At 34.6% G+C, this 26,722-nt stretch overlaps 1 protein-coding gene and 1 long non-coding RNA gene across 7 annotated transcripts in view; both read right to left on the reverse strand.

The window, feature by feature from the left end:
- LOC133522825 (transcription factor collier) overlaps nucleotides 1-26,722 on the reverse strand; it is a 73,722-nt gene that overhangs the window by 30,333 nt on the left and 16,667 nt on the right. For all 6 annotated transcript variants that reach the window (XR_009800133.1, XM_061858289.1, XM_061858287.1 and 3 more), the window contains exons 4-7: nucleotides 25,963-26,026; nucleotides 22,602-22,657; nucleotides 13,474-13,547; nucleotides 10,748-10,816 (exon numbers count right to left, since the gene is read on the reverse strand). Coding sequence is in view for 5 of the 6 variants with exons in the window: in XM_061858289.1 (XP_061714273.1) it covers nucleotides 10,748-10,816; nucleotides 13,474-13,547; nucleotides 22,602-22,657; nucleotides 25,963-26,026 (263 nt within the window). In the remaining variant the exon portion in view is untranslated. The remainder of the gene's footprint in view (nucleotides 1-10,747; nucleotides 10,817-13,473; nucleotides 13,548-22,601; nucleotides 22,658-25,962; nucleotides 26,027-26,722) is intronic.
- LOC133522826 (uncharacterized) lies at nucleotides 23,361-25,218 on the reverse strand. Its single transcript, XR_009800134.1, has 3 exons — nucleotides 25,105-25,218; nucleotides 23,691-23,826; nucleotides 23,361-23,608 (listed from the first exon to the last, which is right to left on the reverse strand). It is a non-coding gene; the product is annotated as an uncharacterized LOC133522826 (long non-coding RNA).

Consider the following 26,722-nt stretch of genomic DNA (forward strand, 5'->3'; position numbering starts at 1 on the left):
ACGTATCAGTTGTAATGAAAGCTAATTCTTTCATTAGCCGCCGTGACAACGGGAGAAATTGTAAGGCAAACGAGAACAAACGTCGACAGTTGTACCTACGTATGTGCGTTATAGGTTTTTAGTGTAGAGAAAAAATGTTGAGATACGATCTTTAGTTACTTAGAAGATTAGTAAAATCTAAAAAAATTAAATAAAATCAAGTTTATTTCATTTCAAATTGTATTGAAATTACACCTGCTCCAGTTTGTCTCAGAGACTGCGGAAAACAAGAATTAAATGTAGTACCTACATGGTGTATTAGGGCCTAGCCAATATGACAATCGTATATCGACAATCGCCAAACGAAAATGATCGGGATCATAGATGCTACGAAAAGTCACGTGACTATTTTCAAACATTATTTTAGTTTCGATAGCTGTTTTCTATCAATGTGACAAATAAGGTTCAATAACAGAGGTATCTAATCTATACATATTTTAAAAGCTAAACAAGAGATCTCAACCAAAATTCCCAACCAAAACTCACCCTCACTTAGCTGTTAACTTATCTAAATGCAATAACGTAGATACTTTCATTTTATACATTTTCTACTGCAGCACAACCAATACATTCCATTTATCAATAATATAAATCGAAATCCGATCTGACAAGGCGTTAATGGGAGCTCAATGCAATTTAAGATACCCCTGTTGGTATTAACCGAATTTCTTTTGCAGTCCCGTATTGACATCGAAATAAATCGATACATTTTATTGTTGTACTGTACGAGAGTGTCACGTAACTTAGAAGGGGAAAGTGTTACATTTTATAATGTCAATCACTTTCGTTTGTGTTTTTGTCCTTAGCTTAATGCTTAAAACTCGAAAGACATTTCACTATCAGAACTAAGATAAGGATGATACCAATGTTAATGATGATATTGACGATACTTCGAATATCAGGTAAATTATGAATAAAACAAAATTATAAGATAATATTTTTTGTAAATATTCTAAGCCGAAAAAAATAAAACAAAATTTTAAGATAATATGTTTTGTAACTATTCTATAATATAATAATTCAGCCTATATACGTCCCACTGCTGGGCACAGGCCTCCTCTCATGTGCAAGAGGGCTCGGGCTATAGTCCCCACGCTAGCCCAATGCGGATTGGGGACTTCACATATTCTTCACTTTGAATTTCTTCGCAGATGTGTGCAGGTTTCCTCACGATGTTTTCTTTTACCGAAAAGCTAGTGGTAAATATCAAATGACATTTCGTACATAAGTTCCAAAAAACTCATTGGTACGAGCCAGGATTTGAACCCACGACCTCCGGATTGAAAGTCGGACGTCATATCCACTCGGCCACCACCGCTTTTTAAGTAAGTAAATATTCTAAGCCGCAAAAAATGTTCACAATTTAATCGAGATAAAGGGATCTATGGTACATAATCTAGCAAATGAGAATTCATTTCAATGGAAATTATTTAGGATTGTCTAAGCGAATAAAATATAACTTATATTTACCGCTTTTTCCATCCGTCAACTTTCGTAACAGCCACTCTACGATATACGTTGTACACCCTACGTGATGCGAGGTGGCATTTTAAAGTGAAAATTGAATTTGCAAGCGACAATCGAAGACGCTGCCATCAAAGGCAACCCCTGCACATGTATGCCAAAACGGGTTTTCTTCGAGAGAAAGTTAAAAAGTATACTTTCCATTGAACTCCTGTTGCATAAATACTTCAAAACACTTTTATTTGCCTCACTCTTATTCGAGATAAATGAAATTAATATTAAATATTTCATATTAAACAAACCAATTAAATATCTCATATTCAACAAGTCATTTCATTCCTCCAATTTAACTAACCTAATTCTCGGCTTAAAAATAATATTCTCGAAAATAATTAAATTCCAATTCGGATTCTAATATTGGGTAGACCTCGACAAAATGACTCCAAATTAGCGACATACCTATCTATTAAGAAGAGGACGTCTCGAGCCCATTTAATTAGTGACGGGGTTTTATCATCCGCCCTCTTTGCTTCTGTTCGTTGAAAATTTCAAATCTAATACCGCCATATTGGCAAAGCTTAAATTGGATGTAATGACAAAATTTCCAGTTTATAATAAAAAATCGTTTCCGGAGATTTGTTCCTGATTCTTGGGTAGTTAATAAAGGTATTTCTGATGTTTGTGAAAGTTAAACGGAATTCATGCGTGCCATCTTTGAAGACAAACACGCGTAGCAGTTGGCAGTAAAACAAACTAACGTTAATTGTTGCTTTTATGATGGCTTCGCGTGAGGCGGGTCGGATGGCAAACAAATTGTTACTGTGGCTTCGCCAGTATTTAGAAGTACTATTTCATAGGATACGGTACTCGTATTTTATTTGTCATTTTTGTGTTCGTCGTCGACAAGCTAAATTGATATTTTAGGCTTCATATTGCTGTAATTTTAATACTTTACTTTTTGAGTTTTTATTGTAACATTTTCTTGTTAACAAAATCTTTATACCATCAAATTAGATGTGGAGGTACCTATTTACATAATTCAAGCAAAGTTTATGTAATGGAAATAAATAATATGTAATAATCTTTACCTTCAATTTAAGTTCAATATATCAATCATTGTTTCATGACTGATAAAAAAACTGTTTAGACAAACATAAAAAAACATGGTAGTTCGTTTTCATATTCATTAACTTAATGACAACGGTATCATTATTATCTAACCGCAAAAAGCAAAACATCACTTAAATTCAATTTATACGAGTGGCCCATTCAATTAGTTATCTAGATTTGGATGTAATCATGCCTTTTTGCTTGATTGATGGTCTACAATCTTCTTCAATTTACGTCCCTCTAATTGTGGTTTATAAATGCACTTGCATTTAAATTACTATTTTGCCCGTTAAGTAAGAATCACATTTACGAGGGTCCTCACAAAAACTGCAAAAATGTTAAAGGTTAATAAAACTTCTTTGAGAGATTAAGTTCAAGTTGGATTTTAGAAATACGCGTATATTATTTTGAATATTCCAGCGCTAAATAATATGCAGTGCTCCATAATTCGCACACCCATTACCAAAGCCAAAGCGATTCCCGACCAAACAGCAGCGTAATAGGAATTTAGCAGATGTTCCGAAACACACCTACAAGAGCATATGCAGCCCCAGCGGAGCTCAAGACGTCAGCGCGTTTAAACGCCAATTAATTATTAAGGGACAGAGCTCCTTCCTTTGCTCTTTGACGGCGACTGTACAACAATGTGGCTAGCTCTCGTGATTGCCTGCTTTGTAAATTGCATTAGCGTGGTCCGCTTGTGTTTCCGTTTATTTATATACCACTTGCGTTGGTTATGGCGCACGACATCCGAACTTGTGCTCAAATGTGAATAATTACTGTTAATTACATGCATCACTAAAACATATTCTTTGTCACCGTTAAAGTTAATGTATGATAATGTTTATGTTACACCCATGAATGTATTATGATTTACTCTATACTAAAATACCTGCAAGAACTGCATCATTCCCTAGAGAGTCAATAAGTCCAGAAATCTTTCACGAAGCGCGTCCACATTCTTTTAAGTCCGTATTATAAGGGGCAGTAGAATTGCTCCATAGATTTGAATCAACACCAGGATCGGGCTAGTTGCAATTCATCATTATTATTCCAGACAATTTATCAAGCGGTTGGCTCGGCTCGCCGCCCCGATCGCACATTCTAACGAGATGGTGAATTTTCACCGAATAATTTGCGAACCGACGAATCACGTATTGGAATCGGAAATGAGGTCGGAATGGAGATAGAAGAGCTGAACATGGTGATGCCATAAAAGGAACTTTGAGAGGAAGGTCACTCGAGGAAAGAATATGCGTACTGAAATATAATTATACACTATATACTATTCCTTACAGTATATATAATACTTGTAAATAAAAAAAATACAAAGACCTAAGTACCAACTTCAAGGTTGTCTGGAACATATCGCTCTTTAGGGATAAGACCGCCTATTGCCTACCATAGTTTAATTTATATGCTTCATTTGTGTGTACCGTTTTTTTGTTATTGGTCTGTAATAAATAATATATTTGTAATGTATTGTTAATACAATACAAATATACTTAATATATTTGTGCAGTTTGTATAATTTCTGCGTAAATAGATACTTATATCACAGAAAAAAAAACAACCTCGAAAGCCCACAGTTTCCCTTGAATTGTCAAAAAGATCTGTTAATTTATAGTAACATGTTTACATACGTTTGACCATATATACTTTTTTAAATAAAAATGAAATAAAGATTTTTATTCTTTTTTTTCCTGAATTTTAAAGGTTCTGGAAAAAATAATAATTTTGATAACATTCCCTTTTTTAAGAGGAGTGGGAAGGAAGGTACTGTTTTAAATGAAATATATTAGGAATATTAGTATGACATTTTGCTTCGTCAGTGGAGCGTGCAGCGAGGGTCGATACGATTACCGAGGCTTATTACTGCGACTTTATCATATTTCAATTTACGATCGTCACCCGGACTTATCGAGTAGAAAAATCAGAGGGCTGAGTACCTCCGCCGATATAAATCAGCAATGAGACGTCTCATTACTGCCGCTTTGATTTATTGACCTAAGGTCAGATTTCTAGTGCCCTTAAATATGCAGCTCTTAAAACAAAATTTATAAATACTAAAAGTTACAGATGTACGAATTTTAAGTCGAGCATTAGATAAGTCGAGTCGACGGCAAGAAAATGCTTGGTTGGAGGGAATAAGAAAACGGTCATAGTTGTTAAGTCTTACACAGTTTCTGTCGCTATCTCGTGGATAAGAAGCCTAATCACCGCCGTCGCGTCTGTATCGGGCCGGCGAGCGCGCGGGCGTTCCCCAGGGTAAGCTTTTGGGACCAGTATTCTTTTTTTGGTTTACATTACGTTGTAAGTGTGCCGAATTACTTTGCGTCCCGGTTTTTATACGGAAATTTGTGATTTGTCTTTACGATTTCGAGATAGTGTATTTGTGTTATACGTCCTATTTACATTCTTTTGCTGTAAATTTATTGTATTAAAAAATGTGCAAAAAACGCATCCACATAGTAAATTTAGTTCTTTGTAGACTAATTTATCCCTAAATTATAATACAGTCAATAAAATATAAAATATTTTCCTTGTAGAATTAAAAAAGGTATTATTAAAGCCTTTTCTACGAAAAGAAACCCCAAGGCTATTAATAAAGCGACTATGAACTTATCGAAACTTTCCCGTGTAACTGCACCGGGTCGCGCACCAACAAACTTGCTGCAAACTATTTGTAATAGGAATTTATTGTTCTTGTTATACGTTAACACTGCAAATTTATTACAGAATGAAAATCGAATTTGCTTTCTTTAATTATGAGTGTTAGTTTACTTCATTATTTGCTAATTAAATCAGAATAATCGTTATTGTGGCGTTCTTTTTAGGGTATGATAAATGCCATTTACTAAATGGCTTTTGTACTTGTACACAAAATTCTTATTAATATAAAAAAAAAATATTTGGCATTTAGAGTACTTATCATAAAAACAAATACAGACAAACCAAAAAAACGATCTCATTAAAGTTTATCATTTGCATAATCAATATAATCATATTAGCCTACGATGTTTTAGAAAGTGTCTATAAATTCGCAAAACTCTTCATCTTAACTTTGACTCACTACATCTCCATCGTAAAATCGCAAACCTTTTAAGCGCTCTTGGTATCTATGTAAAAATAACCTAATGGAGAAATCGGCCCCTTATAAAAGAATTTATTTGGCGAAAAGGCGCAGCGGCGGCGGGCGTATCTAATGAGATAATATAATAGCCGTGATTCTCGGCAGCGCCGTTCGCGGGACCGAAAATTACCGGAAAACTGCAGGCAAAGAAGCGAGCTTCTGCAAAATAGCAAGCGTTTTATTTAAAAGAGTTTCAGTATCTACATCTCATTTTTAGATCAATGCAAATTGGTAGTTAACGGGAAACAGGATCGGCGTAAACTTTAGTGGTGCTATTGCTAAGAGACGGTTCGTCGTTTTTATATCCGATGAGGCCTAAAACGGAAATAAAACTTTAAACAGTCGACTCCTTACACTGTCTTCAGTTACTAATAGTCCAATACCAGAAACCAATGGTCCAATATGAAAAAAAGTTACGTAAACATTACATTAAATAAATTAGGTGCAGCCTAATACATAGAACCGCACTACCTACTAGGTATCTAGGTATTATAAGGATTAACATCTTCAACCAACATTTTCAACTATAAAACTAAAATGATCGATTTCATGTCTATCAAATACCAAGCGCAGGAGGGTCATATCGAATTGGAAATTGATTTTGTTGCTCCCGAAATAGGGTGTAAAGATCCCATTGTAATATAGATGTCAGCCATATGTCGAGCCATGTTTGCCCCTTTAGCGTCGACCTCTAGAAATGTTACCAATTTTATTTTCACATCAAAAATAACAAAGGCCTTAGAATACATCAATACCTTTATTTTTATGTCCCAATTCTTTTAGATTTTTTCAAATGCATAGGTTATGTACCTACCTTATAAACGCATGCATGGAGAAAGTATAATAGCTTATACCCATTACATATGCTATGATCACTATGAAGTATTGTTAGTTACAAGGTTGGTTTTAATGTCATCGTCAAAAGTCCTCAATGTTTATACATATTTATTAACAAATACCAATAAATAGTGCTCGGAACTAACCAACAAAAAACGATTGTGGACTGAGTTCCCATCCACCCCATCAATCTAGGTATGATTGACTAACTATAAAGCATGGAATACTTTTAATCCTTTAATAGCTATTCCAGTCACAATATGTTTAACACAACAATTCGGTTTAGTACCAGTCCCCTCGTTTTACAGTCAAACAGAAACATCTTAATCATTACGCTTCATAAAATTCTTAAGTGATTGCCTGGGGGACGGTTGCGTGGCTGCGAATTGATTTTGAAAGTCCTTCTTTTAATGTAATCCAAACCCCTTGAACACGCAATTGTCATTAAAATTATCAAAATGAACTAGTCGATTCTCCTGCACATTCTCACACACACTCTTCACAAGCTCAAGGAGCTTCAGGACATGTGAGCGGGTGAATACGTCTTTTTTGACAGAATCACAGCCAAATAAATTAAATTTAAAAATAAAAACAAATGAAAGAAAACACATAACCAAGAAAAATCTTGCCTTAAAAAGCGGTCACATTTTTCACCTAACAGGAATACAAATTGGAAAAAAATTACACAGCTGAAATACAGCATCGCATAAGTTAATAGTAGTCGGCCGCGGGCGCGAGCAGAGATAATGAAATTGTGTACAGAGGCGCAACGAGCCGCGCGTGTCTCGGCCAAAAATCCACTTAACAAATTGCTGCTGATTCGAAGGGTTCTGGATTGTTGGCCGCTTTTACCGTTACGTCAATTATACCGTGTTATCGATACCGAACGCGTCTGTTAAACTGTTTTGTTTCGCGCGTCCGGCGTGTATCAAATTTGGATTCATGGTTTTTTTTTTTAATGATAGAGGAGGCAAACGAGCAGACGGTTCACCTGATGGTAAGCGATTACCGCCGCCCATGGACACCTGCAACACCAGAGGGGTTGTAAGTGCGTTGCCGACCTTTAAGATGGGACGCCAGTTCTCGCTAGTTCATCTCTTTGGGGATGTTTTTTCAGGATTAGTTATATATATCGTATAAAATGTGATTGTTTTTCCAACGTTATAAGTCAGTAACTGTAACATAATTAAATAACATACATTAAGGGACGATATCTTACATTCCTTTTAAAGTACCATGTTTTTCATATAATGTAATAGCAGCAGTAGGTATGCTACAATTTAATTTACTAAAACCATGTTATGACGCATGCATAAAATAATTAAACCATCAAAAAAGTATCATGTCGCCGGGGCGGCGTATAAAAAAAGAGGATGATAGCAGCAAATTGCGAAAAACACGACTGTAATGAATTCGGCGCGGCGTTTCGCACGCAATTGCACAATTTCAATTATCACATTAGTACGCGAGTGTACAGGGCGCGGCCTGATGGATTATACAGGGGTACATTAGTGGCTTCTGACCGTGATAGTACCTTGCAATTGTCATTCAATTAATGCAAACTAGCGTGGGTATTGACGTGAAGAACTCCCACGTAAACAACGTGAAAGCTACGCCACCGTCAGCACTTCCAATGCATATTCAACGAAAAAAATCGATTGTAATCTCACACGTTTGAACCGCAGTTTAATTTACATCAAACGTTGAATCAAGTTTATTAGCTGTTAGGAAATTTCCACGATTAACTTCATGCCTCGCCGAAAAGCAAAGGAAAGTTCGCTCACAAAGGCTGCCGTTCATTTTTTTGTTTCCAAGGTAGGAAAAATTTGAATGGAGCGAATTACAAAAACCGACGAACGGATCCGTAGGGTTGTCCCGATGTAAATACCATTTATCTAAAAAAAATTTACACGAAAAATATCATGACTATAGATTTTATTGGCAGAAGTACAGAATTACTTAATATTCCGTTCCGTTGTTTACATTTTTTTTATATGTATTTCAGCAAACAAATTATTACCTACCTTCACAAATTACGATATTTGTCGAACTGCATAGTGTTTAACATCTAATAAGACATGGGGATATCAATTAAAAGGTACACAGATATAAGTACGTAAGTATTTTTACAGTACATATGGTACTTTACCGCACTAGTGCGATAATTAGCACATTACGTAACTAGATATGTCGAAAATTTAAAGGGCCATACGTACTGTAATACGTGGTCCCTACCTACAATACATGTGCCAATGGGTAATTCACAACTCGTGTCGATTTGATTTAACATATTGGCTCGCACTCGCTCGCACTTGTATCGTAATGTAATATTACAGCACATATGGTGCTACTTTACCGCACGTGTGCGAAAATTAGCATATTACATTACTATGTCGAACATTTAAAGGGCCATATGTACTGTAAAACGTTGTAAGATACATGTGCGAATAGGTAATTCGCAAATCGTGTCGATTTAAAACACTCCCTTCGGTCGTGTTTTGATTTATCGCCACTCGTTTCGAATTTCCTATTTTTCGCACTTGTATCGTAATGTACTATTATAACATTTTCTACCATCAATTCCTTCTACATTAACTTGTTCGCAACCCTACATTTTGAATATCGAACGACGTACGATCGGGAGACGCCTATCTCTATTGAATTCCCGAAAAAGGACCAAAAATAAAGGCACGTCCCGACAGCACCTACCAATAGTTCAATTCTATTGAAATTTCGATATTTGTCAGTCTGAGTAGCTCGTGGGCATTAATCTAAATATTCGAAATTCAAATTTATGAATGACGCAGCGTGAGTACGTGGGGTATTTTAGATGGCTTTTGTTTTTATTTCGGCAGCTAATTAAAGGGCGTATTTTAGTGATATTTTCTGAATTTGATTTTGATTGAATATGGAGCCAGCCGCAGAAGTAGCTAAGCGAACGGGGTGCTCAAAATGGCCTGCTCACGACCCTCTTGTAATAAAGAATAGGTTTTAACCATTTAATTAATGCTACCATATATACCATATAGATAGAGATAGAAATACTTAGCAACTTTCACTGCTAATAATATCATAAATAATCAGTTCTTCAAATTCAAAATCTAAAATGTATTCTGCAAGTATACCTTAAAGGCTCTTACAGGAGTCACATAAAATGTATAGTGACATCATAAAGTAACGTGAACAATACTCTGCAGCAAAATTATATTCGTTTTTAAAAGTACTTCCGTAATTTGTTTCAAATTTTCATTTCCACATTTTTCAGAGATTCGCAAAAAAGTGGCAAATGAGATAGATACCTACTGCATTTCATTGTACTCAAATCATGATTGAGTGGTGTAATGAAGGTAAACTTTTGCCCCGCAGACTTCGAGGCAACAAAAATAGCCAAAGTGCAAAGCGAACCGAACACAAAGTTACCGAATCGGGGAAATGCATTTGCCTGAGTTTTGAGATTGATTATCATTTATGTACACGTTTAATTTCACACCTTTCGTTTTGTAATTTATAGAGGAAGCAAAATGATAAATGTATGTATAACGTTTTGTTTTGAATTAAATAGTGGTCTTTATTGGGAATATATAAACCTAGTCTTATTAAGGCTTCTCAATACAAACGTAGGCCCTATTTTGCTCCCTGGGTATTGACATTACAGAAAATATTTTTATAAGTACAATTTAACGTAAAGGGACCATGTCACTTTGGTTTGGTTTGTTTTTTTTCGTTTTTTTTTTATAATTATTTTAAGACAGGAAATTTTTAATTCTATATGGATTTTGTTTTTCGCTAATGCAGCTATAAGGAATAAACATCTATGTACTTACATAATTTTATAAAAATATTTTCTACAATTTCAGTATCCAGAGAGTATGTTATATTACTATATTTATTGCACCAACGGTTGGCTGGTGATTTCCAAATTGTACTAAGCTCGTTCCTTAAAAATTGCTAAATGATTTGTTACATAATATCGTCCTGAAATTACATTCTACCTTTCGGCCCGGTTCGAATTTTAAGACACGTCACATATTTGCTAAAGATACGCTCCATATAGTAATCTTTAGAAAATTTTTGACGTATCCTAAAGTTCGAATCAGGCCGTTTAGCCTTTTTGATACAAACATCTTTGTTATAAGGTCTAGAATAAAGTTTGTAAACACTTACCTATCTATAATAACAGGATCTGATGGAGTCTCGTTTCTGTTGCCACAACTCTTCTTGTCACAACACCGACTGAAATAAAGCGTACATTTTAGAACATCGTAAGTTAGTTGACGACAAAATAGTTTAACTGTACATTTGTGATTGACATAGAGTATATGTAATTTGTTTTTCATCCTCCATCCTTATCTTATTAATCATAAAATCACATAAATAATACCTACTCGCAGTACTTATTGGATCGTGCTAATGTTGACAAGTTTCAATAGTCGAATTTAAATTGTCGTAGACATACTATCGTGAAACTAATTTTACGGTTTAAACTCACGTGTTTTTAGTCATTCGCGCGCCATTTTTAGGGTTCCGTAGCCAAATGGCAAAAAATGGAACCCTTATAGATTCGTCATGTCCGTCTGTCTGTCCGATTATGTCACAGCCACTTTTTTCCGAAACTATAAGAGCTATACTGTTCAAACTTGGTAAGTAGATATATTCTATGAACCGCATTAAGATTTTTACACAAAAATAGAAAAAAAAAACAATAAATTTTGGGGGGTTCCCCATACTTAGAACTGAAACTCAAAAAACCCATACGTGTGGGGTATCTATGGATATGTCTTTAAAAATGTTATTTAGGTTCATAATACCTATCATTTTTTTCTAAACTGAATAGTTTGCGCGAGAGACACTTCCAAAGTGAAAAAATGTGTGTCCCCGCCCTGTAACTTCTAAAATAACAGAATGAAAAATTAAAAAAATATATATGATATACATTACCATGCAAACTTCCACCGAAAATTGGTTTGAACGAGATCTAGTAAACAGTTTTTTTTAATACGTCATAAATGGTACGGAACCCTTCATGGGCGAGTCCGACTCGCACTTGGCAGCTTTTTGGAAAGCAGCGTTCACGACTGCCGTGCTTTCGCGTATATCGCGCGAGTGACTAAAAACACGTGAGTTTAAACCGTAAAATTAGTTTAATGTTGACAAGTTTGTTTATGTTAAGATAAAATCAAAGTACCAATAAAAATCTGCCATTATTCATTGAAATATGAATATTAAATTAAAAAAAAATCATTATTTAACGTACATACCTACGTTGCTCGATTGTTATTCCATTTAGGGAATATTTATTTTGATATCGTATGATTTGTTTGTTTCAATGGGTCAAAATGGGTTTTTGTTATTGATCTCTAGCGCATAACATAACCAGCTAGTTCGTTTCTACATAGGTATTTTTATACAAACTTTAATCTTCGTCGTCTTTTCCCACGTCTTTGCTATTCTGCTCTGAAGGGAAGAAAATCAATAATATTTGTGCCGAAGGGTTCCGTATCATTTACAGTGCTCCCAGTATAATGCGTTGCGAGTGAAAAGGTTACGTTGCCTTTAAATTAAATAAAATCCCGCGTAAATGCTGTTTGATCGAGATTTTAGGGATAAGAAAGTTCTCGCAACCGTTGCTGAATGAAAGCTTAAAGGACTATATAAAACTAAAAGTCAGACTTAGCAATAGTCACAACCTGTTTGGTTAAAATAATTATGTATTAATGAACCAACTAAACACCTTATTTTTTCGGCGTTTTAAGGAAGAAGAGTAATGTAATTGGAAGTACACAATTGGTACATCAAAGTTTGTGTGATTCAATGACAACTAGTAATAAACTTACGAACTAAAATGATTTTGTGTCATAATACGCAGTTTTGTTCCGTTCTTAAAAGTTTTTGAATGGTTGTGACATTAAATCACAAAAATTAATTCAATTTGCATAATTAACATTCACACAGTATTTAGATACACCATGCCAATGTGTATTAAAGAAAAATAAGCCATTACAGAACGTGGATATACAAAAACAATGTCCAGAAGCCTACTCCACACAATGTTTGCGTTGTGTACATTGCGCGCCCTACCGGGCCTCCTTGACGCGAAGGGCAAAGACATTGAAAGGACAGACTCCCCCGAGACTCCTCCCCTGAAGACGTGCGGACGGGACGCACATATCTCGCAGAAAGAGTGCACAATATTGCGTCTAAGGTGGAATAAAATTTTAATTGCTCACACAGATGCAGCTTTGTGTCGATACGATACTATTCCACGCACACGTCGTTTTAACGGCGAGACGCAGTGCCGGCCGCATATTCCCTATGCTTAACTAGCGCAACTCTCAAACGATCTAGTGTAACTATGACCTAAGATCCGTTGCTAATGTGTAATAGCAGAGCGCGCTTATTCTAGTTCGCGCGAGGATTCGACTCGACGCAAGGTAGGCGATAGAAATAAAAGCCTATGACCGGAAAAACAACCGCAAAACAAATGGTTAAATTAATAACGACTCTCACTTCGCTGTTTTGGTGAAGTTCGAATTAAGGATTTGAAGTTAGTTCTCGGTGTTAAGATTGGTTAATTTTTATTTAAGTTGGGTCACTACTATTGTTTTATTAGCTTTTGTTTTAATCAGTAGGTAAATGCATAAAAAAAAACAAAACAATCCGTTAAGTCTGGATTTAAATTCAATATAAGTGTCTTATGCATTGTTGATATAGTAAAATGCTTGATGTGTGGTATCAATAGCAGGTTAGTCTGAACGATGACAAGCAGAAAATACAAAGTTTATGACAAATGAACGTTATGACAGTTCTACGAACTGAAGTTTTTTTCCTTCAGAATGTTTGAACACATAGATAATCGGAAATAATAATTTGGGGAGGTTCTAGGTTCTTACCTGCACATAACTTCGTGTGTTAGTAGAACTCTGCACATCTCGGGGTTTTTGTCCTGACCTTCATACACTATTGGCTGTAACAAAGAAAATTTATCTTAAAATCTAATTTTGTTAAGATAACATAAAATCATAACAACTTAGTATATAAACGGTCTTAAGTAAATAACTTTTAAACATTATTGAAAATGTACTATGTTTCCTAATATTTAATTTCCAAACTAGTACAAAGTTATCTGTAAGCAAAAGTGTTTTTATGTCATAGGAAAAGGAAAGAGGTATTTTTATTACAACTTTGTACCAACGAGTAACATTTCAATATATTTGTAGAATAGTTACATAGATTTCTAGAATACGCGACTAACGTAACTTTTATATAGATTTCGAATCTTAAAATATATAGGATTCTACTATTATAAAATATGTTCTGTGGAAAATAGTATATCTTCACGCTCGAATGAGTTATCTAATTAAAAATCAGCGGCAAGATAAGATTTTTCATCTTCATCAAGTTATTATTTTTGCTAATTTATGTACCCCTTCCGCATAATCGCGAGGCGTTATCTGCGAGCCGGATTAACATGCGCCCGCTACTTCATACAAATACCTATTTATTTTACTAAATACTATTTATCTAAATAAATTTTATTGAAATTTGGCCAAAAAGTTGGTTCCAATATAAAAACTCTTGAACTATATAATTATAAGTAAAAATTAACAAATAAAATATAAATTAGTATGCAAACTCTACTGCCTGAAAATGTGAAATACCACATAGGTTAAAAAGAAAACTGGTAAATTCGGTAAAGTGATATAAATAGGTAATCAACACACTCGTGACATGCAGGTAGTAGGCATATAGGAATTAATAATTTTTAAGGTTTAATTATAATCATAAATATTCGAATGTAGGTATCTACTCAAAATAATCAGGATTCTATTAGACAGTTCAAAAAGTTGTTTATTGTAAGTTCATAAGTATATGGTATTCAAGCGATTGCGGCCCATAAAATCTTGGAAAGACTCTTTGTATGACTGTTCTCTAACCATAAATTAAGAAGTTTTTAACCAGTTATACTTGAAATTTTACCCATAATTGAGTTGAGTAGCATACCAGTAGTTCAGGGCGCCCCACTGCGCTGGCACATTAATATCTAATCAGTGCGTTAGGGGACTAATCCGACCTACACGATATGGACCAAATGTGCAATGTTATTTTTAGGGTTGAACTGCCCTGCAGGGCTAGCACACTATTTATCGTTCACACAAACCATTTTTGTCGTGCCGTATAAAAAGAAACTTTAGAACGATACCTAGGTATTAAGTCGCAAATTACTACCCATTGTCATGAATAAGTAAACACTAACGTTTTATACGAAACGACATTCGTTTATTTCTATACCTACTTTTCTTGTCATTGATATTATTACATAATAAATTGGGTAGGAAACGTATGTTAAAATTGGTGAATTTCGCTAACTTAGGTTAGTATTAATAAGGTTTAATCATTTTCAGATATAGGTATTTTACTTAATATTTTATAAATTATGAAGTAAAATAAAAACCTACGTATAAAACGTAATGGAACAAAGTTAAACGTACTCGTACAAATGAAGGGATGTTTACAAAAACAATATAACTGACTACACTGATTGACACCTGAAACGATTAACAATGTTCTTAAAAAAGTGTCAACCGCTCTAAGCAGTTATGTAGTTTTTGTAAACATCCCTTCAATTACTACAACGTGCTACCCTAAGTTTTGAAGACGCCACAGCCTCTGAGTTGACTAGTTACAGTTTAGTAATCCATCCCTAATACCACCACCATTACCATGATATAACGCCCTAAATCCGAAGCATCATTTTTTCGTCCAACAAAATATTTAATTGAATATGAAATGACGGGGTATTAGTCTTTTGTGTCGGGATTTCGTAGGATTTTGTACTCGTGGGGTCTTATAATAGGTATTCAAGGGTCAGAAAAAAGTATTTAAGCATAGCTAGCATTAGGGGTCGGACTTAAGGTTAGGGGGCATCAGGTGCGCGGCAGATGAGGTACGATTGGAATCATAATACGTTTAGATTTAAATAGAACTGTTATTAGATTTAAATGCGTCTTTACAACCTGAGACGTCGTTGCGAAATCATGTCAACTAGTTTATAGGAAGTTAAATTGTATATGACAGCTACAATATAATATTATAAACTATATGACACATCTTAATAAGAAAAAACAATACAAATTAAAATATACTTTAAACGTCAACCGAAATTATACTAAAGGTTCGCGATTTATAAAAACTAATTCAAATAACGCATTTTGTTTTATTTTAAAAGTCGCTAAACATACTCCTTAGAGTATTGTCGCGAAGTATCCTTTAGCCAAAACCACGTCATTGCCGCAATATAAATGAAACCAGTGGCATAGTTGTACCGTTTCAAGTTGATTCCCTCAACTCCTGTGGGATGCCGCACTGGGCATGCCCGTCGCATGGGATTCAATCTCTGGGGAATTTGGGGGGATTTAAAAAAAAATGGACAGTGGTGCCCACTACTGTTCTCGAGGGCATTCAATATTAAGTATTATGCATATTCATAATTTAGATTAACATTATGATTAGTTTATTATTAAGCAAATATAATCTATAATCTAAGTGAGATTAAAGATTGTATTTAATGTATTTTGCTTACACGACCTATATAATACTAGGGCAATTGACTCGTGTAATTACGAGTATCAAATTCACTTTTGTTGGTGGAGGCTAGTTAGACTTGCCTTTTACCTTGTCTGATCATAAATCCTATGATTTTAAAGTTATTTAATTAAGCTTTATATATTTAAAAAATAGACTTATAATTCATAAAAAAATGCCGAATGATATTTCTTTGTTGTCAACCCTCGCCTCATTATTTTTCAAGGATCTAAGGAATCTAGGTCTAAAGAAGCGGTAGATGTAGTTAACATAGTGGTGTAAGACAATAATTATCTTATCGTTTATTTTATTGTTTTGTGTAGAGATGCAACGAATATTCGGCCATTATACGGTATTCGGCCTATTCGGCCACAATTTCACTATTCGGCCGAATACCGAATAGTGGCATAGTATTCGTCCAAGTACCGAATAGTACGTTAACACTTAGATAACGGCAAACGAGGGGTATAAAAAGTAACAAACTACAAGTGAGACTACCTGTATATTCATAGATAGTAATACAAAAAGATGAGAAAAATAATACAAAATATTTTTTACACACACGACGAAATCTAACGCACCGCAATGTCGTGCAGAATAAGCGCAATTTCTATCAAAGACTGCCTACAGCGAGAAATAGATACAGCACGCGCGCGTTCGATTTTACTTCATTTTAGGTGAAACTTCTTGCCGATTATTCGGCTATTCGGCCGATGGCTCCGCCGAATATTTGGTATTCGGTATTCTGCCAAGTCACTATTCGTTGCATCTCTAGTTTTGTGAGAAGACCCAGATAAAAGGTTCACTGAACTCAATTTTTGCGAAAATAGGTCCATTTTAGTGAAGGCACGACCCAGTATAACTATGTATACCCTATTAATTAGAAGCTTATGTTTAACGTACTTGGAATACCACATTCCAGGTTAAAAAATACATTGTTCAAGCTCATACTTATAAGACGAAACTCCTATGCCCAAAACATGAATAAATATGGTTTAATTTTTCAAGTTTAATGAGGCAACTTGCCGACTCTCGGCAAGCCAAAATTTGAACTTATGGATATTTTTTATGCAGACCTTAGAGAAGAAGGCTAGCCCTACGCGACACATAACAGTTAATTTGTTACAGAAAATTTTAGAAGCTATAGGATCGAAATTGCCGACAATGTCGGGTAAAAAAATTTGGTCCGTATTTTTCAGGCGCCTGGGTCGTTCATTAAAAAGCACGCATTAACGCAAGGGATGCCAACATTGAAAAATTCAATACAATACAATACAAATCCTCTTTATTGCACAACCTCTGAAAATAATGTACATGGAAACATAAAAAACATGATGATGATGATGATTCGTATTTTTTTTATATATTTACTATTTAATTTAATAGCTTTTGATTCATATAGGTAGTTGTATTGTACAATTTACGTAGTAGAATTTATGGCTAGCCTAGTATAATGTACATGTAGTCGCTATATTGCTGCAAGAAATGATAAACATGACTCTGACCTGATTTGGAAAAAGCAACTACGAGTACGAGTTAGTGTCACCTAGACGTTGTTCTTCCGTTGCTCGACTAAGAAAACTTGTAAACGACACGACATGTAGACAAAGACAACATTGGCGTGCACCGCCATATATTTTTGAAATGTTCAAAAATAAACTTTTATTTGCCTGGATGCAACGTTGTTCTCAATTTATGGACAAACAAGAAATAAAAACTGAGGCAGCGGCAAGACGTAGTGTGCACCAAACAACGTGGGGCGTGATTTACATGAACGACAACGCACCGAGACTTTTAAATTGAAGACAATATTACGCTTCCGCGCGATGCTAGTACGACTTATTTACATTTGTCATATTGTCTCCGTTTAGTTTTAGAAATGGGAGATAAATAATCTAGAATACTGAAGTAAAATAAGACAATCATGTATTTTTTTAACCCATAATATACCCAGAACTAAATTTACCTTCTTGAGATTACAGGCGCATTTTAATGTTTTCAGTGGGTCTAAAATGACGCAATGGGCGTACATGGGTTAAGAAATAGTCAATAGTAGTCAGTCGAAATACCATTTACATTCTCTGAAGAGTAATTCGTTGTTTCCATAAGGATTTTTAAATACTATTTACATAGATTTACTACTTTTTGCTTTATAACTTTTTTTTTTGTAAATGTGATACGATATTTTACCAACGGAAATCAATAGGTTTTGGCAAAGTTGATAAACGACAAATTTAAACCAATTATTTAACTAGTTATTTATTGACTCAAAAGCACTAATCAATGATTCCTATCATCCACACAATTATATACCAACTTCACTATACTATAATTATCGCTGTAAAGAATGTTCTCTACCACCCCAGCATCCGAAAGTCATTTTCCCAACAAAAAGCTTCAAATTAATATGTTGTATGAACATAGTTAAGTAAACATAATCAGTCGGCCACGTGCGCCGCGCACGCCTCGCCATTCAGCTCGTATGGGATTTGCCCGAATCTCATTCCAGTGAGTCACAATCTTAAGACTAAATTCAAACAGAGGGTAGTAGATTGATGTTTTAGATATTGATATGATAGTGATTTAGTATGGGAACACAAATAATCCGGTTATTTAAGTTAGATTGGGGTAGGTTAGATCGGAAAGGATACAATTATGCAAAACGCTTGGTCTTTCTTTTACAAACATACTCACGTATTTTCTTTACTTAAAACCATTTTTTTCTAATAGCATGGTTTTTTTGTGTCCTTTAAGTACGTATGACGGTCTTTTAGAAAGCTCAAGGGGTCAATTCAAAGATTTTGATAAAAAAAAATTTCAACCAGGTGTAGGCTCCAACATCGTTCTTTTTAATTTTAACTTAACCAATTTATAATTTCGATATACTATCTCCGATAAACCAATCCATGTTAAGCGTTTTGCTTAGCAGAACAGCTTACATGAACACACACTAATATCACATTTTTCCTAAACTAGAGTTGCGTGTCCCGTTGGCATGCACCAGCATTAGCTGATTGCCGTGTGCCCTCGGCCTAACGTTTTAATACAATTAAATCGTCCTCTATTATCTAGACGCCATCTTGAAATCGCTATTTTTGTGGAACGACTGTCTTGCGTGTCGGTGACAAAGTGGTACAGTTATGTTGGTGTAATTATTAATCGGTGTAGCTTTTAACCTAACTTAGTGTCGCTTTAGTGCTTTCAATGAGTGATATTTACGTAATCTTATTTAGTCATGTGTTATTGTGAATGCTTGCCTATTTGTTATGTAAATTTTTTTGTTATGTTATTTTAAAAACTTTCATGTGTACAATATTTCCTGAAATAAGTAATAAGACTGTAAGTTATGGAGGAGCGGGGCATCCTGATACAGGTTCATTCACCTAAAAGAAAGTCCCAACCACTGATGGCAATTTGTAAACCATTATTAATTTTTCAAAATAGCTGAACTGTTCAGAAAAAAGGTAAACACATCATGTGTAACTTAAATAGCTAATAGCATATTTACTTTATATCCTACCAATGATCTCCTAAGGGCATATCCCTGGAAATGAGGAATTTAAACTTGTAGGTATAGGTTTGATTACGTGAACAAAGTGGTCTATTTATGAAAATGTGCAATTGAATACTGACGTTGCTTTGGGCTTCAGTGCGAAAATTGAAAACATTCGTTATTGATTCTTAAATTTCGGGAACAGAAAAATTAGAATCTAATTCTCTATGTAGGTAAATATTATAGGACGACTGGACGACGACAGGTCCACAGATAATATTTAGATATATATAAATACTTACATTCAAAACATCCATAACTAAGGCACAGATATTTGTTATTAAACACGCAGTTAAATGCCCTTACCAGAATTCGGTCCCAGGACCTCCTGCTTTGTACGTAGGTTCAGTAACAACTAGGCTAATACGGCGTTGAAATATAAGAAACTTTTTCGTACACGCAGTAAACTCACGCCTAAACCCAATCTTACCGAAGTCGGCTGCACCTCGCACGAAACGCTGCACCAACTAGAAACGTACGTAATTCTTGTTTAACGTTCGTAAGTTAATTATGTTGGCGGCATAAATCTCTAGTAATTGGGTTCTGGTTACGCAACTCTGAGAGGTAGGACGTGCTGAAATTATATATGTGGACGAAGTTTCATGATCTTTACGCTTAATTTGCTTATGAATTTACGTACGTGAAAATTGTAAGGGCATGTTTCTAGTAATATATGTACCTACATATACCGGGTGGGGCCTGTGACACGAACAAATAATTAAAACAAAGATTGTACTCCTCGAACGATGACACTTTTTTTCAGTCACTTTAAAAACAATTAAGTACTTAGATTTATTAAAGGAACAGGAAATAGTAATATTTGATTTTATCCCATTACTTTGTAGGTACAAGTACGGATTTGTAGAATAGGCCCTTTATTGCTTTATTTAGTGTACATTATAGACAGATGTAAAATATTTCCTGTTAGTTATGTAACATTGCAATCGGCTTTGAAGTAAAAAGATACATTTTCAATTAAGATTGTATCGTCTGAACATATACTTATCATCACCATATTTCACAAGTTTTCAATTGGAATTCTCAAATAAAGTACTATAAATCTTTAAATGAATAAACCCTTCTCCAGCTGTCAGTCAAACTATACTCTCACGCATCAAATTCTATCGATTGTATAAAGTTGCAACACGAGATGATAATGATGGTCCGTGGCCAAGGGTACAATTCCATATTGCTTCATCAAAGTGCGGGACATTACATTTGACATATATCTACTTTAACTTTCAATAATAGTTAAAACATACACATTTGTTTATCTGTAGAATGTCGAGTTAACTATTGCCTGACGTACTTATTACTTTCAATTACTTCATGCAATATAAAGAATTGATTCGACCTAATTAATGAAAATGAAATCCGTCCAAAGAGGGTTTGCGATCCGGATCCGAGATGTAAGAATCTATCCGAATCCACGTATCTTCCCATACATTTCAGTGCCCCTAGTGTAAATTTAGCCGATAGCGAAACGTGACGTACGCGTTTGCGTTAAGTCTCATTTTGTATGGGTTTTTTAACAGCGCGCCAAGCGGGACGTTTTGGAAAGTCAAAAATCTCATACAAAATGACACTTAACGCAAACGCGTACGTAACGTTTCGCTGTCGAAAATATTTACACTAGGGGTACTGATCCGTCGTGCAAACTCTACGCCCGAAGGAGGAAGAAACCTGCATTAAGAAAAATTAATTACTGTCACTGATTATTTAGAGATTATTGAGAGGTGATATTTAAATAAATAAATATTATAGGACTTTATTACACAAATTGACTAAGTCCTACAGTAAGCTCAATAGATTTAATAAATATGTCATAATTCCGCTTTTTGTACTATAAGATTGTTTTTCTTTTGTTCAATAAAGATTAAATAAATAAATAAATAAATATGTTGTTTGGTTAGTTATATTGCTATTCGTCACAAAAAGATACAAAATAATCGGGCAAATGACGAACAGAGAGTAAAAAAACTCGAATACCGCTCTGTCACTTAAATTTGTGACGAGCTGTCGACTCTCACGCCTCAAATTCTATCGAATATAAAATTGCAACCGGAGATAGTGGTAATGATGGCAGCGTGGGGATTAGGTCTAATCGGGCGACGGCGATGACAATCTGAGCGCCACGTGGCGCGCGCGTGGCGCCAAATGTTGGGCCAGTTTGGCACCCGGGCACTCTGGGCAGTGGGAGGGTTGAGCGGTTTAGTGCAATTGGTTTTTGGTATCCTGTGTTAAATTAAATCGGAATACGTTGTTTTAATCTTATTGTAATTATTTGGAGTAAAGTTTCATAAACAAAGTACATTAAAGGAATATTTTCATTATACAGGTTGGGCTAATAAGAAGAAAGTTGGCAAATATACGTGGGACATAATGTCTGACAAATGTCCAACACTGACAGCAGCCCTTATCATCGCAATTTACAGCATATTTGCGCACATTTTCGGCGTCATCGTCATTGGTATCGTCATAGTAAATTTGTGTCGGATGTTCGATCTTAACTGTTTAAATTTCATCAGCTTATCAGCGTAGAAACGTTATTTTAGATAGCCCCACAGAAATAAGTCATGTGCTGCAAAATTTGGCGAATTTCGGTGCAAATCACTGTTACTGTTTCTCGAAATTAATCGAGCAAAAAACGTGTGTTAAAAACACAAACCTTTGAGAAAATTGCTTGCTTACATTTCGCAGAAATTATCTTCCGTGTATGATTGCCAACCCTAAATAATATATTTATAAAAAAAATAATTAATAATTTTTCCACTTAACATAGTTAAAATTTAATTCATTCGGTAAAATAGCCAACTTTTACTTAAATAATGTTAATAATGTGAGAAAAGATTGATGTATATTAATAATGTGAGAAAATGTTACCTGTTTGGTCACAGAGTCTATTAGTCGAACAAATATGTCTTGCTCTTGTCTGATACCTGTAAAGAAAAATAGTAATGCAATGCAATAGCAACTGTGGGCATATTAAACTTGCTGGCACTAAAGCAACTGTGGATATACCACAATCAATTGTAAACTTTAAATTGAACTACGTAAAGTCCATTTTGATGTGTTTATTGACACGCTTGGTAATTGGCAGTTATTGCTTGCAACTTGAAATAACGGGATCAATCTAATATCAGTCGTAATTCCATAACATAAAGTCCATTTAAGTGTTGTACTAAATGAAACAAGTAGCACGTAGCCGGCTGCGCGTTTGCTACGGCGTAGCCCTCGTAGCAGTGTAGAGACATTGCACAATTTGTTAACCTCCTGAAATTGCCTGCACTAGTCGTTTCCTCTCTGCATTTTTCACGCGACAAGAATTAAAATAGACGTAAAATGCTCTTAGAACAAGTTGTCCGCAAACAATTGAGTTTACTAAGTAATACAAACAAAAACATAATGTTCATTCGAAGATAGTTTTTTTTTTATTATTTAAAAGTGGATAAAACGTAAATACATATGTGAAAAATAGGAAAAAATAAATACAATAATTAACTGAATACTAACGTTAACTGCGGTTCTATATTAATTCAAATTCAATAAAATCCGATACACAGAATCCTTTTAGTAGGTATGACTTTTGCACTTGCGCCAATACTTGTACAAGCATCTAAATGCATAATAGTCGATAACTAAATCACAGATTTGTTAGATGAGTTTCCCAAACGCAGTTATTCCTTGCAGCTAATTTTCTTTTCGCATTTTTTCCCGAAAGCGATTATCCTAAACACTTTTTTTCTCTGCAGCTTATTTTTACAGTCGCTTTGCTTCTGATTCCGATTTTTTTTTGTCTGAATTTTAACCTGCAGTTAATTTTTCCTCTGCAGCTTATTTTTACAGTCGCTTTGCTTCTGTTTCTGATATTTTTTTGTCTGAATTTTAACCTGCAGTAAATTTTTCCTCTGCAGCTTATGTTTACAGTCGCTTTGCTTCTGTTTCTGATATTTTTTTTGTCTGACTTTTAACCTGCAGTTAATTTATAAATTATTTTTGTTTCGTTTTGTGTTTTTTTCTGTTTTTTCACCCGTAGCCATATTTCCTAATAGTTTTCTCACTGTTCCGTTTTTTCGTCTTGTCGTGTTATTTTAATGTCCGCGGCCAGCTACCAGAGGGGAGAAGGGGGGGGGGGGGGGGGGATATATTATATATAATTTGAAAAAAGTCGAATTTGTATTTATGTAAAAATAATCATAATATTTTAAAAAAATTGTGTAGCACCCATATTAATCTTTTAATGTAAGGTACACTCGGCTAATTCCGAAAATCGAGATATTCCGAAAATTACTAATATCACTAATATTCTACTAAACGCGGCTACATTATTTGCTCAGATTAGTGAGCGAGTGAAAAATTCCCGCTTTTTTGACATATCTTATTTATCCGCAATATATATAATAGATTTATCTTTATTTTTTATGAAATCTGTTTTTTGCTCCTAATTATTACAATAATAAAATAAAACCGGCCAAGAGCATGTCGGGCCATGCTCAGTGTAGGGATCCGTAGTTACTCTTCCGTCACAATAAGCTAAACTGGAGCTTAAAGTATAGTAAATTGTTAACCAAGGGATGAAACGGTACCTTTCACCCGAGTTAAACAAATAGGCAAATTTGCATAATCAGTACCTAATGAAAGTAAGTCTTTTTACTAAGAAGGGGAAACTTTTTGCGATAGCTCAAAAACAGCTAAACTGATCATATCCGCTATAGTTTTCATTTAATGTCTTTTTTAAGCTCTACTTCCAAGATTTTTTTCATATTTTTTGGACCTATGGTTCAAATTTAGAGGGGGGGGGGACACATTTTTTTTTCTTTAGGAGCAATTATCTCCGAATATATTCACTTTATCAAGAAATGTTTGTTGAAGACCCCTATTAGTTTTGAAAGACCTTTCCAACGATATCCCACACTGTAGGGTTGAAGCAAAAAAAAAAAGTTCATCCCCACCCTAAGTATAGGGGAGGTACCCTAAAAAAAAAAATTTTTAGATTTTATTGTACGACTTTGTCGGCTTTATTGATTTATATATCCATGCCAAATTTCAGCTTTCTAGCACTAACGACCACGGAGCAAAGCCTCGGACAGACAGACAGACAGACGGACATGGCGAAACTATGAGGGTTCCTAGTTGACTACGGAACCCTAAAAACGCGTTTGTAAACAAATTCGAGCATGTTAAAAATTGTTTTAGGGAAATATTGCGAGCAACAAATATACTACAGAGTAATAAAACGAATGTAAAAAAACGCGTTTGTAAACAAATTCAAGCATGTAAAAAATTCGTTTTGGAAAATATTGCGAGCAAAAAACTGTACTACAGAGTAATAAAACGAAAGTGAAAAAATGCGTTTGTGAACAAATGCGATCATAAAAGTCGCTACCGAGAAATAGTAAGACAGGGAAATTAAAAAAGTGGGAAAATTTGCGACTGTGAATAACGGCGAAAAGAAAATTAGCTGCAAGGAATAACTGCGTTTGGGAAACTCATCTAACAAATCAAATCACATCATGCAGATATCATTCTGATGTCAGTATACGTTTAAATTTGCCTGTTAATCAATTTCATGATAATGTTATAAAGATGTCTCATAATACATTTTTAACTAACATGTTGTGACCTAGTTTTGGATGGGACGATTTTGTTTAATATGTTCTATTTTTTTCTGAACTTCCGAGAACAGGCAATACAAACTAAACTAGATCACATTATCTTCAGATACTCTATTCTTGGCAGCAAACATAGTCTAAGAGGCTAAGACGCAATCATCATTCATAGGCCAAGAGACCGTCTGTTCAGTGCCAATTTTCCATTATCCCGCTCTAAAGGCAAGACGGCAAATATTTACAATGCGACCGACGTCTGTATTGTCTTCGACATCTATCTAACACCAAGCTATCCCATGCAGCTACCTACAACCTTATGACAATAAACATAAAGTTCAAATGGAATTGCTGGAGGTCGCTTAAGATTTGGCAGAGCATCTAATACCACAATATCTCATGCAGGTCTCAACACCCGTATTTCAATGGTATAGAGTTAAAATTGGGTTGAAAGCGATCATATGACATTTGGCTGGTTTGTGTGCAGTCGGACTATGACATTATGAATAAGTGACGTGTAACTTGTCTCACTGGATTTGAGAAACTGAATCTTGTGTGTGTTTATTTGTCAATGGTTCTAAGATCAATAGGTTCAATGATGATTTATGAAAGATCGTGTAGAACTTTGTCGTACTCACCATTAGCGTAAAGTAATTGTAGCCTATATTGGATGCCGTTGTTTGTCTTTTGGCCTTCGGCTTCCTGAAAACATAAACGTTATTAAGGAATACGTACAAAATAACTACTAAAAGATGTAGATAAAAGTCTCATTTTACAACGATATAAAACTATAAACAGACTAATTAAGAACCTCCTCTAGAAAGAATAATAATGATCAGCGTCATAAAATTTTATTGAATTATCCGGTATTGAGGTGTTGTTTGACATTTCAATCAATCAATAATATCATTTATATGAAAGAATACTCAATTATAGTTACATGATGTTCTTGTAGAATATTTATTGTACAGTATTCTATCGTAATTAAACAATGCGCAAATTTTATAGTACAATAATTTTCAGTCTATCACATGTGTTAGACTACATATAAATGTTAATATAAACAAAGACACTTATTTTCTATTTAGAGAAAACATAGTCGTAAAGCAACTTATACTTTTGAAACCACAATGAGAAGCGACACGATTCAGATTGACATCCATAAGACAGGACATTTTAGCTCATGATGGGATTAAATATCTATAAAGTACTTGTATATCCAATAGGGGGTGCTTGGCGAAATAAATTTCATATTACATAGAATTTAAACAGTGATATGTAGAATTTAAATGAGATCAATGATATAAATTGTTGGAAAATTTGATTTTCGATCATGTCTCCTAAATCACTCTATATTAGTCATTGTGTATTAGGAATATACAGATATATTCCTCGCTT

Source organism: Cydia pomonella, chromosome 11, assembly GCF_033807575.1.
Source record: "Cydia pomonella isolate Wapato2018A chromosome 11, ilCydPomo1, whole genome shotgun sequence".
Taxonomy (NCBI): Eukaryota; Metazoa; Arthropoda; class Insecta; order Lepidoptera; family Tortricidae; genus Cydia; species Cydia pomonella.